At 39.3% G+C, this 18,587-nt stretch overlaps 1 protein-coding gene across 7 annotated transcripts in view; it reads right to left on the reverse strand.

Moving 5' to 3' along the window:
* The window catches only part of APP (amyloid beta precursor protein), a 281,953-nt gene that overhangs the window by 203,673 nt on the left and 59,693 nt on the right, over positions 1 to 18,587 (reverse strand). For all 7 annotated transcript variants that reach the window (XM_047795032.1, XM_047795061.1, XM_047795050.1 and 4 more), the window contains exon 2: positions 17,057 to 17,224. In XM_047795032.1, the coding sequence (XP_047650988.1) occupies positions 17,057 to 17,224 (168 nt within the window). The remainder of the gene's footprint in view (positions 1 to 17,056; positions 17,225 to 18,587) is intronic.

Genomic DNA, 18,587 nt, shown 5'->3' on the forward strand with positions numbered 1-18,587 from the left:
AAATACGCAAAGCAAGAAAAGACACTGATGATAACTAAGAAAGCCAAGAACATATAATTATATATACAGAAATATAAAAATATTTCTTTAAGGCATATGTTGTTAAGGGTCTTATGAAAATTTTCCTTTATTTGTAGTATTAAGGACAAACAGGGGAACTTTCAGAGTACCCTTCTGCAACAGGCCAATTGGGACAAGGGGTTAATTAACGCCAAAAATCATATTTACACACTAGATCCTAAATGACCAAGGATGTTTCAAGAACGTACAATCAAATGCGCCCAATAAAAGGCTGAAAATAGAGTTAATGGGCAGATGAATGGGAATTGCTACTAATTCTGAAAATAATTTGCTTACTGTTCTTTCTAGTCTTTCAACTTTTCAAATCAACTTTTTATCACATGCTCCAGGATATTTCTTTTGGAAAAAACATGCTAGAAATTACATAGCGTTAATAAAATGGTGTTTTAAACATGCAAGTTAGAAGGCAATAATTGCTTTTGTTCATCTTAATTTATAGCTTTTGTTGCTTTTGTTCATTTTAATTTATAGCTCTGCAAAAGGGATAAGCAACACATCTATTTGCACAAGGGGCTTGCCAAGAATAATGCATCACTGAAGAAGGTAAGATAGAAAACTGGGATTCCAGACTTAGCCAAGAACAAGAGGGACTAGATTTTATAATTACTGGAGTGATAAGCACATGGGGTGTTCATTACACTATTCTTTCTACTTTTACATATGCTTGAAATTTTGAATTAAAAATACCTCAAAGTTAAAAAACAGCCAGTCCAGTGGCAACAAAGTCAGATTTCTAAATTTACATTACAAGTGAAAAGACAAATACATAAGCGAGGATCTTAACTGCAAATGCACTAGGGCACCTCACTAGCATGTATGAACATGTACAAGAGACAAAAAAATCAAAGTCTACAGGAAAATGGTATAGAGGTAGCCTGAGCATGGGGTATTTTCATCCTGTGAAAGTTTTTACATATCAATTTCTTTTTCAAAGACTATGTCCCAAGAGGAGAATAAGAAAAATACATAATTGAGGGTTATGTGCCTGAATCACTGCAAATGTTTTATGTGTAGCAGGTTGTGTAAACCTCCATCAGTTGGTAACAGCTCCATTTCAAAGAAGATGAAATTGATGAAGCCAAGAGGTAACAATGAAAGTAGGTGACAATTCTGAGCATATTAAATCTAAGGGCTAAACTACTTCCGCTTCAGCGTCTAAACCCAAACAAGGCATGTCCTAAACAGTATGTTTCGGTTTCTGGATTAAAATAACACACTCTCTCCTCTAAGACTGTCTGGAATATGAAGAAACATCTTATCTCAAATTGTTTCTCAACATAAATTCTTATAATCGTAAGAGTATGGAGACAATATCTGATTTAATTGAGAGAGAGAGAAAGAACTGGAAACCGAAAACATTCTCTGATTACAATGTAACGAGGTGCTAGGAGGCAACACAGCTGAAGAAACACCACTGTAATAATGGGAAGTACACACAGTGCTGCGTTTCCACAATGATGACCTTATGTAAGCGTAAGGGACATAAAATGCTGCAGGACACCAGCCTATTTCCCAATAATTTGGCTCAAGTCTGCTTTGCACATTGTATATAAATATATTGTCATAGATACACACTCATACAGAGTTGGAAAATATTGCCCAAGAACCTTGTTTGATGTATAAGTCACTCTTATACCAATGCCCTGAATGTAAAATCAAATGAGGCAGGAGGAGACACCAAAATAAACAGGACAGGACATGAACGTGAAAACAAACAGATGTGTCCACCTACCGTCAAGATCCCCATTCTCTCTGTTTAATTTTCTTATTATTTTTTGTCTTTTTTTAGGGCTGCACTCACAGCTTATGGAGGTTCCCAGGCTAGGGGTCGAATCAGAGCTGCAACTGCTGGCTTACACCACAGCCACGGTAGCGCCAGATCCTTAACCCACTGAGCAAGGCCAGGGATTGAACCTGCATCCTTATGGACGCTAGTCAGATTCATTTCCGCTGAGCCACGACAGGAACTCCTTCTTATTTTTAAAATGTCCAGTCTATATTAGGTTGTTATTTGCACCTCAATAAAGCTAAAAAAAAAAAAAATAGATGCAGACTACTGCCTTTGGAATGGATTAGCAATGAGATCCTGCTGTGTAGCACTGGGAACTATGTCTGATCACTTATGATGGAGCATGGTAATGTGAGAAAAAGGAATGTATGCATGTAAGTGTAACTGGGCCACCATGCTGTACAGTAGAAAATTGACAGAACACTGTAAACCAGCTGTAATGGAAAAAAATAAAAATCATTATATTTTAAAAAAAATTACGGGAAACACATTTTAAATAAATAAATAAATAAATAAATAAATAAATAAGATTTTAAGGATGAAAGTCCACAGTACTGCTCTAAATTTGTAACAATTGAGTATGCATTTAGGAAAGAGCTAGGCAGTAACGAGGACAGGCGTTCAATCAAACATTAACCTGATTAAATGATAACTGTGTGGGAAAAAATATCCAAACTGGTTTCATCTTTTTTTTTTTTTTTTGGCAGCTCCCACGGTATGCGGAAGTTCCCAGGCCAGGAATCAAATTCAAGCCACATCAGTGACAACGTCAAATCCTTAACTGCTAGGCCATTAGGGAACTTTTGGTTTCATTTCTTTTGCCTCTGAATCCTGTGGCTTATACAAACAATCCTTATAAGTATACATACCAATAATGCATAAAATATCTCCATACTCACAGATTAGTAGCTGGATACCTCTACTCAAAAACTGTTTCATTTAATAGGAATTTTTGAATCTTTCAAATATCAAAAACAAAATGCATAGGTACCTGTCACCGTGGGTCAAGTTTAAACTCACAAAGGTGGACGGCACCTGTAGCAAAATAGTAATGGCCAAGAATATACCACAGCTTCTACCTTGGTGGTTGTCTACAATATGCCCTCCAAGTTGGTTAGATTAAAAAGATTGCATGTGTTTTTGTTTTTTACTTATTTATTTAACTTTTTAGGGCTGCACCTGCGGCATATGGAAGTTCCCAGGCTAGGGGTCAAATTGGAGCTGCAGCTGCCAGCCTACACCACAGCCACAGCAATGCCAGATCCAAGCCACGTCTGTGACCTAAGCTACAGCTCACGGCAACACTGGATCCTTAACCAACTGAACAAGGCCAGGGATCGAACCCCTGCATCCTCACGGGTACTATTTCAAGTTCTTAACCTGCTGAACTACAATGGCAACTCCTGTGGTTTTTTTTTTTTTTTTTTTTTAATTAATTTTGGCTTCACATTGCTATAGAATGAAAACATCAAGGCTGAAAAACAAGTCTTGCTTGGGAGTCCCCGCTGGGATATATATTTTGGTGTAGAGTTGGGTGGAGGAAACATCTTTATTCAACTCATCAGCTTTTGTTTGGTTCAGGCACTGGTATGCTTTGTTGGGTCATCCTGTTCATTTACAGACAAAATAACTGTTCGTTGACAGCAAAAAAGGTTAAAGAAACAGAGAACACATATGCTAATCGTGGAAAAGAAAAACCCTTAGGAAAAAAGAGGTACACCCATAATCTACTAGAAGAGACCACGAGCAAAGCTGTGTTCACCTGTTCCCCAGCTGGAAATCTCTGCCAGTGCTTGAGGTTTCCCTTGTTCACAATTCCTTCCAGAGACCTACTCCCTATGAATTAGCTGAGCCATCAACACCTGTTCTAAGCTCCTACCTCAAAGAAGGTGCTCTGCATGTTAGGGATACAGAGGGCCATGGAGCCTGTGTTTTAAGTTCTCCCCTTAAAAGAGGAGGAAGAACATTACTGGGACTGACACAGTTTTTCCTTTAATTAACAGTATTTAACTTTTAACAATACACACCTGTGTATTCCTATCATAAGAGGAGGACATGGTCTAAGATTGGCGAGGCAGCTTTCCTGAACTGCTCAGAAGTCGAAGAACAAAGGTTGCATTTGGATGGAAGTCTGATAGGGAAGCCCAGGCTTTGTTTTCACTGCACTTGACCCCAAAGACTCTCTTGTAACAGCATCTTGGGGTATCACCTATGGGCTCATTCCTGCAAGGATGGGCAGGATGATCTTTCCCATCACTTTCACACTAGCATCTTGGGATCTGAATTGCCTTCTCTCCCCAGTCCCAGTCACCCTTGGATACAGGTTACTTTTTTCAGACATGTCTTGATCAAAACACACGCCTGCTGGAAAAAAAAAAAAAAACCACCATCCCATAGCATTTACTCACATGTAGAATGAGATCCCAAACCCCAGATTTATTTATTTATTTATTTTTATTTATTTTTGTCTTTTCTTTAGGGCCACAGCATGGGATATGGAAGTGTCCAGGCTAGGGGTCTAATCCAAGCTGTTGCCACCAGCCTACGACAAAGCCACGGCAATGCCAGATCAGAACTGCGTCTGCAACCTACACCACAGCTCATGGCAAAGCCAAATCCTTAACCCACTGAGTGAGGCCAGGGATCGAACCCGCAACCTCATGGTTCCTAGGTGGATTCATTTCTGCTGCGCCACGATGGGAACTCCCCAAACCCCAGATTTATAATCAAGATCCTCTACAGCCTCATTCTGCATTTTCAATTTCCTAAATTCTTTTCTCAATTTATTTGATTGTTTATTTATAAAGCTCCCTTTGGGCAAGAATGACATCTGAATCTAATAAAAAATGGTACAAGGGAATTTGCTTATAGAATAGAAACAAACTCACATATTTCAAAATCAATCTTATGGTTACCAGAGGGGAAACCGTGGGTGAGGGGAGGGAGAAACTGGGAGGGTTGGAATAACATATACACACTACTGAATAGGGTAGATGATTAACAAGAACCTACTGTATGGCACAGGGAAATCTACTCAATAGTTTGTAATAACCTCCATGGGAAAAAAGAATCTATGAAAACAGATTCACTTTGCTGTATAACTGAAACTAATACAACAATTTAAGTCAACTATACGCTGATAATTTTTTTTTTAAAAAAAGGAATAGTAAAAAAATGAAAATACCTAAAATAAAATAAAAGCTTACCTAAAAAAAATAGAGAGGGGGCAAATCCCACCCAATAAATTACTGCTACTAATCATTTATTCTCTGTGGAAAATACAAGAGTTTGCATCACTAATACTTAAAAAAAAAAAAAAAAAAAAAGAAAGAAAGAAAAAAAGAATTGTGTTTGGCCACTCAGCAACACATGACATAAAATCCTATCCTAAACCAGTAAATATTTGCTCAATTTGTTTAAATTAAATTTGGGATGGAACGAGATTCTTCAGATGAACAATTAAAGTATACTTCCAATGTTTTCTTCTCCCAACCTAAAGCCTTTGGTTTCAATAAAGCAATTTTTTTTTAATCTCATTTCATCCAAAAGAAAAAGGACAACAAAATCCAAAAATTCTAATTTTTTCTAGAATGTTTCAAAGGGAATATTATCCTAGTTTTGATCTACTTATATTTATAAAACTCCTAGGTTCCTTAGGCCAACATCTGGTTAATGTAACAGTTCATTAAGGCAAGTGGCCACTTTAGGCTGTTAAATGATGAATAATTTATACAGCTATAATCAAATCGCTTCTGTGACAGCAGTACATTCTGCATCTAGTATAGAATAAAGGAAAGGATTTTTTTCTACCAAAGGACCATAGAGGAAAATAATCATTAAGGGAGCATCAGTTGTGGTCATCTATTACTGTACACAAACTACCCCAAAACTCAGTAGCTTCAAACAGTAAGCATTTCTTATCTCAGTTTCTGTGGGTCAGGAGTCTGGAAGAGGCTTATGAGTGATCTTAGGGTGCAGTCAAGTTGTCAGATGGGGCTGTGGTCCAATGAAGGCTTGACTAGGCTACAGAATCGATCCACTTCCAAGTGGTTCATTCACGTGCCTGGCAGGCAAGTTCTGGCTGCTGGCAGGCGCACTCAGGTCCTCAGCACAAGTACATGTCCACTGCTTGAGTGTCTTCATGCCACGGCAACTAGCTTCCACCACAGAAAAAGTATTTAGGGTGGAAGCCACGTGCTTTTTATGATCAAGCCTCAAACATCACATGCCATCACTTCTATAATATCCCATTGGTTCCACATATCATCCCTGCACACACGTGGCTGTGAAAATGAGGACAGAGGCAAGTACTGTTGGAAGCCATCTTGAAGGTTAGCTACTATGTAATAATTCAGAATTCCTCACAATTCTGTGAGCGGAGTGATTCTGCCTCTCATGGTGTAGCCAGCTAGAGCACTGCAAGGAAGGCTGCAAAGTCCAACCTGGCTTTGCATGTGGTCTGATGGTTGGTGCTGACAGCTGGCTGGGAGCTCAGGGAGGGCTACTGAAAGAGGGCCTCCATTCTCTTCCACCTGGACTTTTCCACATGGCTGCCTTTCCAGGGCACAAAAGGAGAAAATTCTAGGCCTTCTTGAGGCTTATACCCAGAACCAGACCAATGTCACTACTATTCCATTCTACTGGTTAAAGCAAGTCTCATGACCAACCAAGACTGAAGAGGAAAATGTAACTGAGGGGAGACATAATTCATCAACAGTCAATAACAGAATACACTATCACAGGGTCACATATAGAACAACCTAGGGCTTGCTTCATGTTTTCATGAAGTATGACCGGCAATAACTTAGCATATTTAACTAAAGTTTTATTTTATTTTTATTTTTATTTTTTTGTCTTTTGCCATTTCTTGGGCCACTCCTGCGGCATATGGAGGTTCCCGGGCTAGGGGTCGAATCGGAGCTGTAGCCACCAGCCTACGCCAGGGCCACAGCAACGCAGGATCCGAGCCGCGTCTGCGACCTACACCACAGCTCACGGCAACGCCGGAACCTTGACCCACTGAGCAAGGGCAGCGATCGAACCCGCAACCTCATGGTTCCTAGTCGGATTCGCCAACCACTGCGCCACGATGGGAACTCCTTAACTAAAGTTTTAAAGCCATGCTACATGTTTATCACTCTACTATTGAGTGTTATCATGGCACTTGCATCTTAATGGGGTGAAAATAAACTGGGGACAAATCTGGACTAGGGTCCAACAACTCCCAATTCTTGCTTTAGAATTTCTTTACAAGTCTATAAATGGACAGCAACAGTCTCTGCAGAAGACCAAAAGCCCGTTTTAAGGGAGGCTCTTTCAATGCAGAGAGCAATATAAGGCACTGTGCCCAAGCAGTTACTAAATGATGTTTCATGTGTTCTTAGTCAGAGGTAAGTGTTGTACAAAATACTCTGTAAAGCACGATCCCTAGAAATGGTAGTGCTCAGTGACACCTTGAGCCTATCATCCTTTTGCCCAAAGGAGCCACAGCAATTCCTAGTCTTATCTCAGGCAGACATAACAAATTACCATAGACTGGGTGGCTTAAAGGACAAGAATTTATTGTCTCACAGTTCTGGAGGCTGGAAGTCTGAGATGAGAGTGCCAGCATGGTCAGGTTCTGGTGAGGGTTCTCTTCCTGGCTTGTAGATCACCACCTTCTCTCTGAGTCCTCACATTACCTCTCTGTGTGAGCAGTAAGAGAAAGCAAACTCTCTGCACGCTCTCGGGTGTCTCTTTTCCCAAGGGCACTAATCCCAGCATGACGGCCCCACCATCATCATGATCTCATCTAACCTTGATTACCTACCAAAGGCTCTACCTCCAGATACCATCCCACTGGAACATAAGGCTTTCCCATGTGGATTATGGGGAAGTTACAAACATTCAGTCTATAGCAGTCCTCAGTACACATTTGATGGAAGAAAAAAGAAAGAAAGAAAAGACGAAAGGGGAGAAGGAAGAAAAAGGGGGAAGAAAGAAAGAAGAAAAGAATAGTGCTGACTGTGCCAATAAAAAAAATGTAAAGAAAAATTTTACATTTCAAAAATGCAAATATTTAAATGATGATGGGCAGAACCCTAACTACTACGATTGCGAAACAGGAAGGAATTATGAGTACTAGGAATTTGGGTGATAGGGGATAAAATGCTGAATTAAGTAAACATAAATTTCTAACAACCTTTCCAATCAAATTTTTTGTAATGGGTTTTTAACCAGGAGCAAAATTAAAAGACTAAATTTTTACTTTTTCCCCCTAATCCTGCCCTTAACCAATGATAGGACCAAAGAAATCAAGAGGCAAAAATGGCAATAATAATAACGAAATGACAGAAGGGAATACAGTTTAAGAGGAACATGAGACTATGAAGGACATGGAGCAGATAATTCACTATCAAAATAATAATATTTGACACATTATATTAAGCTAAGCACCAACAGATCTGATATACAGCTATACAGGCAATCCTTGGAAAAACAAATTTAATGAGTGAGATAAATTGGCTATCAAGAGGTCAAAATGAGGTCACGGTCATAAGTTCAGTTGGTTTCATTTTGTTCTAGGACCACAGAATGCTCACAGCTGCCTCTTTGACACAACCAGCTGTCTCTAAAACATCTGTGTTTTGGTCACAAGCGGAACTAAGAACAGAAAGAAAAAAATGACTCATCACTATTAGGAGAAAATGATCAGTAAATAAATAGCACTGTAAGTGGTGACAGTAATGGTTTTTGTACATTTTAAAAAAGAGGAATTTTTACAGTGATACATGCCAGAATATAGTGGATGACTATCTTCATGGTGCTGGAAAAAAAAAAAACAAACAAAAAAGAAAACACACTTGTGAACCTGAAACCCTATACATAACATGAAATCCCATACATAAGCTATTTTTTGATAAAAATAATGTCTAGAAATAACGAAGAGGACAGGCATCAAAAAAATAGAGGAATCAAACAATATAGGAATAGAGAGGTTTTGGTGAAAGGATGGGCTGTAAACACTGAATCCAGTTCAACAGAGAATCTACGATTATGAGAATTATATGGCGACAGAACAGACCATAATATTAAACTTCAAGAATATACAAAGAATATGGCTTACAAAACCTGTGAGAAAGTCAGTTGGAAAAATTATGATCATTATTTTCCTTGGGTTTCATAACAGGGAATCAATCAACTGTCTAAAATAAAACCACGGAGCTAAAAAGAAAAAAAAAGAACAAAGGAAAATAAACATTTCCAACAATACATAAAATAAGTCAATCCTACAAATGATTCATTACTTCTAATTATAAGAGAAAAATATCAGACTACCTACAAAGTGGAAAGTTGCAGGAAGACCCTAAAATATCAACAAGGAATGCTTTAGATAGTTTAGGGTACATCATGCAATAGCAAAAGTCAAACACTGTTTAAAGGTTCTAAGTGAACACCTCTCCCACACCCCCCATACCTTCCCTAAGGCTGGTTAAAGTCACAATGCATTATGACTCCCCTCAACTTCCCATTCTGCAACCTATAAACAATTTAAAAGGCACTGTGTGTTTCTAAGCACTGTGTTGGGCTGTGGTCATTACTCTATTTCACCCCATGCCACGCTTTGTCTTTTTTTTTTTTCCTGGCAAGAGCTCCTCTCCCCACACATACCTCGTGGCTCTGGTTGGGCTGCCAAACAAGCTATACACCCTCATGACCAAGACAGGCCACTCCCAGTCATTGTGGATGGGGGGACTGGCCCAAAGTTAGATGTGTGACCAATAGCAGGAGCAATAAGAACCCCTCCTGGGAATCAGAGTGCACACTGGCAGAAGAGAGCTGGGATTCCAAGTGGGGATACACACTCCCAGAGTGATGGGCTGCCATCTTCCCTAGCTTCTTAGAGGAAGCTCATCTTTGCAGGAGAAAATGAGGTGAACATAGGGAAAAAAGATAAGCAGAAACAAGAGGGCCCACTAGATGCATTCCAGTCAACACTGGGTCTCAGTTCCAATATCTGGTGACCCGGGTTCTGGATGCCTTTTTAAAAACTCTGTAAGCTATCCCCACCCCAAGATCCTCTCGATCTATGGGAAGAAATATTCTCCATGTACAAGTGGATTTCATGCAAGTAGCAACAGAAACTGCCTAATTAACGCACTCTGACAATTTCCCCACCTTTTTTTTTTTCCTCCGCTTTTTAGGGCCATACCTGTGGCATATTGAAGTTCCCAGGCTAGGGGTCAAATCAGAGCTACAGCTGCCAGCCTACACCACAGCCACAGCAATGTGGCATCCGAGACGCATCTGCGACCTACACCACAGCTCGCGGCAACACCAGATCCTTAACCCACTGAGCAAGGCCAGGAATCGAACCCGAATCCTCATGGATCTTAGTTGGGGTTGTTAACTGCTGAGCCACGAAGGGAACTCCATATTTCCCCATCTTTGATTCCCCTTCCTAAGACTCAACCAATCTCTTATCAACTGGATCTCATTTCTTCCTAGTTTTATAGATAGTTGAGCCGAGTTTTCTTACTATGGATGTTACCATTCTCACAGTTTAGTTTAAGCTTCCCTCAGCTTAAGTTCCTTCCCTTTTTTTTTAACAATGATTTTCATTTTTTCCATTATAGCTGATTTACAGTGTTTTGTCAATTTTCTACTGTACAGCCAGGTGACCCAGTCACACATATATGCATACATTCTTTTTTCACACATTATCATGCTCCATCATAAGTGACCAGACATAGTTCCCAGTGCTACACAGCAGGATCCCATTGCTTATCCATTCCAAAGGCTATAGTTTGCAACTATTAACCCCAAATTCAGAGTCCCTCCTACTCCCTCTCCCTCCCTCTTGGCAACCACATGTCTGTTCTCCAAGTCCATGATTTTCTTTTCTGTGGAAAGGTTCATTTGTGCCCTATATTAGATTCCAGATATAAATGAAATCACATGGTATTTGTCTTTCTCTTTCTGACTTACTTCACTTAGTATAAAAGTCTCTAGTTCCATCCATGTTGCTGCAAATGGCATTATTTTGTTCTTTTTTATGGCTGAGTAGTATTCCATTGTGTGTATATACCATATCTTCCTAATTCAATTGTCTGTTGATGGACATTTAGGTTGTTTCCATGTCTTGGCTATTGTGAACAGTGCTGCAACGAACATGTGAGTGCAAGTGTCTTTTTCAAGGAAAGTTCTGCCTGGGTATACGCCCAAGAGTGGGATTGCTGGGTCATATGGTAGTTCTATGTATACTTTTCTAAGGTAACTGCATACTATTTTCCATAGTGGTTGTACCAATTTACATTCCCTCCAACAGTGCTGGAGGGTTCCCTTTTCTCCACACCCTCTCCAGCATTTGTTATTTGTTGACTTATTAATGACGGCCATTCTGACTGGTGTGAGGTAGTACCTCATAGTAGTTTTGATTTACATATCTCTAATAATTAGAGATGTTGAGCCTTTTTTTCATGTGCTTGTTGGCCATGTGTATATCTTCTTTGGAGAAATGTCTATTCAGGCTTTTTGCCCATTTTTCAATTGAGTTGTTGGGTTTTTGGCTGTTGAGTTGTGTAAGTTGTTTATATATTTTAGAGATTAAGCCCTTGTCAGTTGCATCATTTGAAACTATTTTCTCCCATTCTGTAAGTTCTTCCCTTTCAAAAACAAAGCTCAACAACAATAAAAAAAAGTCTTTCCCTCTTATGTGAATGGCCCACAGCTCTCTGCCTCTTGGTCTTTCCTTAAAGAGACCCAAATGGCTTCACCATCCATTCATGTTATTCCTCCTATAAGCTACTGCAATATGACTTCTTCTCATGCTATTCCCTTGAAACTGCTATCCCAAAGATCAACAATGAACTTTTATTGGCCAAATTAGAAGAATTGTTTACTTATTTATTTCTTTAGTTTTTTTAGGGCCATACATGAGGCATATGGAGGTTCCCAGGCTAGGGGTCTAATTGGAGTTGTAGCCACTGGCCTACACCATAGCCACAGCAATTTCAGATCTGAGCCATGTCTGAGACCTACACCACAACTCCCAGCAATGCCAGAGCCTCAACCCGCTGAGCAAGGCCAGGAATGGAACCTGCATCCTCATGGATGCTGGGCTGATTCATTTCCGTTGAGCCACGACGGGAACTCCAAGAATTGTTTATTTATTATAAAACAATGTCCATGATTTAGAAATGGGCATAAAAGATTATGTAGTGGTGCCCTAGCAATGAATTGCACATGCTGTCTTCCAGAGTCTGGGGGGTGGCAGTGGAAAGGATGATCTGATTCTACAGGGTATGTTTTTATGATTGACTTGCTATCCAACTCCGTAAGGGAAAAATATTGAAGAAATCTGATAGCAATGCAAATGTTTCCTGTCCCATGCAATACAGATCAGATTTTTCCTGTTCACAGCCACGTGGATGAAGTTTGTTGGAAAAAGAATTTAAATCTCTTCAAGTCAAACTGGTTAAACTATTACATGTTACCTACTTAATGAATGGAGTAAAATCTTCAGTGTGCATTCATTTTGCAAGGGAGTCACGATTTGTCTTGTCAAAAATTGTACTTCAGCCATTTCTGGTCTGTATCACACTTGCATTCACTCATTTAGATATTAACCTAGTTTGACTTCCACAACATAATACCTCCTAGCACTTTCTTTTTTTTTTTTTTAATCATTTTTGGAGTACAATGTCGCGTTAGTTCCAGGTGTACCACCAAAAAAAAAAAAAGGGGGGGGGGGAGTTCCCATCATGGCTCAGTGGAAACGAATCTGACTAGCATCCATGAGGACTCAGATTCCATCCCTGGCCTTGCTCAGTGGGTTAAGGATCTGGCATTGCTGTGAGCTGTGGTATAGGTTACAGATGCGGCTCAGATGCCAAATTGCTGTGAGTGTGGCGTAGGCCAGCAGCTGCAGCTCTAATTCGACCTGTAGCCTGGGAACCTCCATATGCCATGGGTATTGACCCTAAAAAGACAAAAAAAAAAAAAAAGATACAAAACGAACTTATAGATAAAACAGAAACAAACTCAGATTTCAATCTCAGTCTTATAGTTTCCATAGGTGAAGACTTTGGGGGAAGGGAGGAATTGGAAAGGTGGGGATAACATATACCTATTGTATAGCACAGGAAAATCTACCCAATAGTCTGTAATACCTTATATAGGAAAAAAAGAATGGATATATTTTTGTGAGTATCCCCTAGTTCTGATCGAAGGTTTCTGGCCACTGCTCCTCCCCCATTGATTGTATTTGTTCCCCTTAAATGTTGCAATTCACCAAAGTTTGTTCCCAGGATTCTTCCCCAGAGGTATCATGAGAAGAAAATGAGGGCAAGCACGTGGCAAGGTAGCTCATCATTCTGCTAGGGCTCAGTAAAAGTCAGTTGTTATAAGCATCATCAACATCATTGCCACAAGCCAACATTATCGTAATCAACATCATCATCATCAGTTTTTACGCTGTTAAAATTATTTATAAGCCTCTCTCTCCAGTTAGATCTTCTTTTAAGAACAGGTCCTATATTCTACTCACCACTGCATCCTTAACACCCACAGACATATGTCAAAGGATGAAGGGAGAACCACTGGGCTCGAGAAAAGCATTCATATAATCCTTTTGCACTAACATGTTTTTAATGACAGGTGTATTTAAAGGACCCCAAACAAGCTTTCCTTTCTAATCCTCACACACCGGTAAAATTCTAGGGGACGATCTGGAGAGACTCCTCACTTCTGCTTCCCTCTTTCATTTGCAAATCATAGGATCTGAGACCCTTACAGCCCAGAATCACAGGTGGTATGGGATGGGGTAGGGGTGGGAGACCAATACTGTTCAATGGAAATACAATAGAAATATAATACCTACGTAATTTTAAATTCTATAGCAGCCCCATTAAAAAGTCAAAATAAACAGCTGAAATTCATTTTATTTTTTTTATTTTTTTATTTTTTTGCCATTTCTTGGGCCGCTCCCATGGCATATGGAGGTTCCCAGGCTAGGGGTCGAATCGGAGCTGTAGCCACCGGCCTACGCCAGAGCCACAGCAACGTGGGATCCGAGCCGCATCTGCAACCTACACCACAGCTCACAGCAACGCCGGATCGTTAACCCACTGAGCAACGGCAGGGACCGAACCCGCAACCTCATAGTTCCTAGTTGGATTCGTTAACCACTGCGCCACGACGGGAACTCCTGAAATTCATTTTAATAGCATGTATATTCATAATTTAGTAACATACACATGATGTTTAAAACCATGCATACAAGATATTTCTATATCTTTTTTACTGAAGTAGAGTTGATTGATGGTGTTGGGTTAATTCACATTAATAAGTTTACATTGATTTCATATGAAATATCATTTCAATAGCAATATGAAATCAATGTAAACTTATTAATGTGATTATTTTACATTCTTTTTTCATGTAAATCTTTGACATAGGGTCTTTATGTTACATTTACAGCACATGTTAGTTTGGACCAGCCACACTGCAGGTGCTCAACTGCCATGTGTGGCTAGTGGCTAGTGGCCTGGACAGCACAGGAGCAGAGGCTGGGGAACTGAGAAACTAGATATGGGGTCAGACTGACAAAGCAAGACAGAGACTTCTGAAAATGTTACTGTACGGTCATTCTCTTTTAAAAAAAAATAAATACCATCAATGACACTTCCTGTTGTTACCAAGGAGAGACCAAATTCATGAAAAGGGTTACAAGGCCTGATGGTCTGACCCCTTCTTTCTTCTCTAGCCTATGTTTGTCTAACACATCTTAAGACTCTGGCCTGTGTGCACTGTCCTACAAGACCTCTGTGGGTCGTGAGTGGAGACAGACAGATATAACCAGAATTGCAAGACAAAGGAGAAACCACCGAAGCACTCACTCTCCTTCCTTCCCACCCATGGTCACCAACAATCTGGTAAAGTCTGGGGCTGGGATTCTGAACCACTCTGTGGCTTAGCCTGAGGACAAACAATAGACTAAAACAGGAAGTGAAGCTACCCAGGCATTATCGGGCTCTCTAATGGAGTGGGAATAAGGGTTGTTCTCAGAGTCACGAAGAATAATTTTTATAGAGTCATCATACAAACATAAAAACATCTGATTATTCATAACTGACAATGTGGAAAAACTTAGATGCCAACTATGACACATATGTCAAGATAGCCATTCAACAGAAAATGATGCTGTGGTCAACGTCGTTACATAAATTTGAGAACTAGCCTTTAAAAAAACTTACTTAACATTTAGAATGCATAATCTGCATGCATATCCAGAAAAGTAAAATGGTGTCACAAGCCTATAAGCATGCACTTACTGAGTTCCAATTTACCAAACTCATAATTTATCCACAAACTTGTACTAGAGGAACTCTCCAGTAGAATGTGAATATTATTTTCAAAAATGTATATTTTAGAAATGTCATATCTGGGCAAAAAATGAATTTATTGTTAGTCTTTATATAATATTTTTTAAATATAAAGGATATAAATATTAGTGATTTCTACTTAAATATAAGAAAATACAAAGGATGCAACTGTTAGTGCTTTCTACTTAAATATGAAGAATTATCTTTTCACACCATGGTTCACATACTTCAAGATAAAAATTACTTGATATGCAACATATTATGATGATGAAGCTGCTTTTCTGCTTCTCAAAACATGAATTAGAATGTAAAGGTTGTCCTTTCTTATAGTGTTATGAACAGAAAAAATCATATATGTTAGGCATATATGTATGTTTAAATATATATATTTTTTTGTTAAATATTCATTTTGATCAAAAAGGCTAAAAAAAATTCTCATACAAAGAAGATTACAACAAAGAAAACATTACCAAGTTATCTATTGTTTATGGAGGATAAGGAATTTTGCTTTGCCAAGAGGCATAAGACTAATTCCTTTAAATGTTCTTAAAACACAAAAAGCCACATATCATAGGAACAGATAACTCTCTAGATAGGTGGGACAAAATGCCTTGGACGCTAGTTATTTTAAGCTGAATTATATTTTTAAAAATACCCTATACAACAATTACATGAAAACTAGGAAAAAATACACAAAAGCTGAAGATCTTTATGAATGGCGAGGGAGTGATTTTCAAGATCTAAAAGTTATACTAAAAAAGCAAAGTATAGAACAGCACTTACTGTAAGCTACCTTTTTTTATAAGAGGGAAAAATATATGTTCTCTCCATTGCAAGGAAGATAAATCAAGGACAATGAAAATGTTTATTAACAGAGAGTGGGTGGCAAGTGAGATTTCTGAGTATAACTTCTTTTCACTGTTTGAATGATGTACATGTTTTACATTTTTGAATAATAAAATAAGGAAAGAAAAACAAATGAAATATAGAGAGAGAAATGAACTAAAATGTATCAAATTGGTAACATAAATAGAGAAAATTAATTCTAGTTACTCGTGTGTGCGCATGCACGCATGTGCTTTTTAGGGCTGCACTTGCGGCATGTGGAAGTTCCCAGGCTAGGGGTTAAACTGGAGCTGCAGCTGAGGCCTACAGCACAGCCACAACAACACTGGATCCAAGCCCCATCTGCAACCTGCACCATAGCTTGTGGCAACACCAGATTCTTAACCTACTGATCAAGGCCTAGGGATCAAACCTGCATCCTCATGGATATTAGGTTCATTTCCGCTGAGCCACAACAGAAACTCTTATTTACTTTTAAAAATAATACTTTGACTGCATACCCACAGGGGAATGTTATATTCTAAAGATAAAAGTGCCAAGATATCTTAAACTTGACTCAGTTGGGGCTTTTCTCCTTTGTTAAATTGAAGTACACATACCATTTAACACCCAACACGACCTTTCAGTTGGTTTATAGACGGTTGTTCTATGACTTTTTATTTTTATTAAAGAACAGTTGGTATACAATGTTGTGCCAATTCCTGCTGCACAGCAAGGTGACCCAGTCATAGGTACACCCCCCTCTTTCTTCTATCATCTTCCATTATGGTCTATCCCAAGAGTGTTCTATGACATAATTTAAAAAATATTTATGCATACAGTAGGGTAAAGCAAGTAAATATATTAATGGTACAGTGAACCATTGGGAACCAAGATGTTCACTGCAAGCGACAAAATGCAAAAACAAAAGAGTTAAATTTGTCTTAAAAGGTGCATGTGATCCAACATGAATGGCTGGCCACCAGCAGAGACTTACTTCTTGGCAGTACTGCAAGATGCCTTCCTTGGTGCCAATGCAGGTTTTGGTCCCCGACGGATCTGACTCCCACTTCCCATTCTGCACATTCATGTGCATGTTGAGTTTGCCACAGAACATGGCAACCTGGGGTTCTGCAAGCAGGCCGGCATTGCCATCAGTGGGCACCTGAAAAAGTAAGTTTCGGTGAGTTACGGAAATCCAGGACTCTGGGGTATAGGTTGAGGAGGACGGCTATAAAGAGGAACATGGCATGGAGCAATGCCAAACATAGTTCTATTCTTGAGAATTATCAACTATGAATTCCTTTGGGTGAAGCACTATTCATACTACATACATCGCCAATCACCTATAATACAGTGGGTTTTTTTTTTCCAACACTGAAATGAAAAAATAGCAATACTAAGAAGAATTTATTTATGGAAAGTTTGTACATTTTCCCCACAGCAGATTTCATTGACAAGTTTATAAATTTTGCTTACTGAAAGGTTCTGATGATAAAATCAGATTTTTTTTTCTGAAAAAAATATAATCACTCTGGAGGAAACCATATTCTCATAATAACCTCCAAACGACTCACACAAAAGCCCAAGGCCAAGGTCCTACACTGTGACCAGGTCTGGAAGTAAGGCTGTATGTCACCTCTCAGAGAGGAGGGCACGGTATTAGCATGTTTTACTAGTTAGACAGTGACAACGTTATGAATTTTCGAATTGAAAAATGATTACAGAATTTACCATGCACACACATGAATGCTTATATTGGGCATTCCATTGGTTTTATCCAGAACATTCTCTAGTGATCGCTCTCCCAGCTCTTAAGAGTACAGTAAGGATGCTGGTGTCCCATCTCCCCAATCTCACTGTAAGGAGGTGACAAGTCTCATCCAGAGCCCAGCAGAGAACCTGCTGTGAGCTAAGCTCTCAGTAGATCTTAGCTATGACACACCAAGTCACCAAAACCATTGCAGGTGACACACTACATCACCAAAACAGGTGCCCTTCTGTATTTCCAAACCCTTCTTCCAAACTCTTCTGCCCATAGGCATTACCTTCAAATATAAATATATTTGCTTTTTTAGGGCCATACCTGTGCCATACGGAGGTTCCCAGGCTACCGGTCAAATCAGAGCTGCAGCTCTGCGACCTATGCGATAGCTTGAGGCAATGCCAGATCCTTAACCTCCTGCGTGAGGACAGGAATCGAACCTGTGTCCTCATGGACACTATGTTGGATTCTTAACCCACTGAGCCACAATGGGAACTCCCAACATAAATATTTTTAAAGGGGAAAATGGAAGTTCTGAAATACAACACTATCTCATTTAATAGGTTCTGATAGCTCAAAAAGAAAAAAAAATCAACAAGAGATGAAAAAGAAATCCACAGGAGTGAAAGTGTTCCTCGAAATAAAGGTGTCAAAAGACACAGTGGAAAAGTAATTTCCCCCCTTTGTTAAATCCAGCTGCTGAGGAGATGTGTGAAATCCATACCAAGAAGAGTTTTCTTCCAACAGAAGCCATTCATGCAGT

Source organism: Phacochoerus africanus, chromosome 1 (assembly GCF_016906955.1).
Source record: "Phacochoerus africanus isolate WHEZ1 chromosome 1, ROS_Pafr_v1, whole genome shotgun sequence".
Lineage (NCBI taxonomy): Eukaryota > Metazoa > Chordata > Mammalia > Artiodactyla > Suidae > Phacochoerus > Phacochoerus africanus.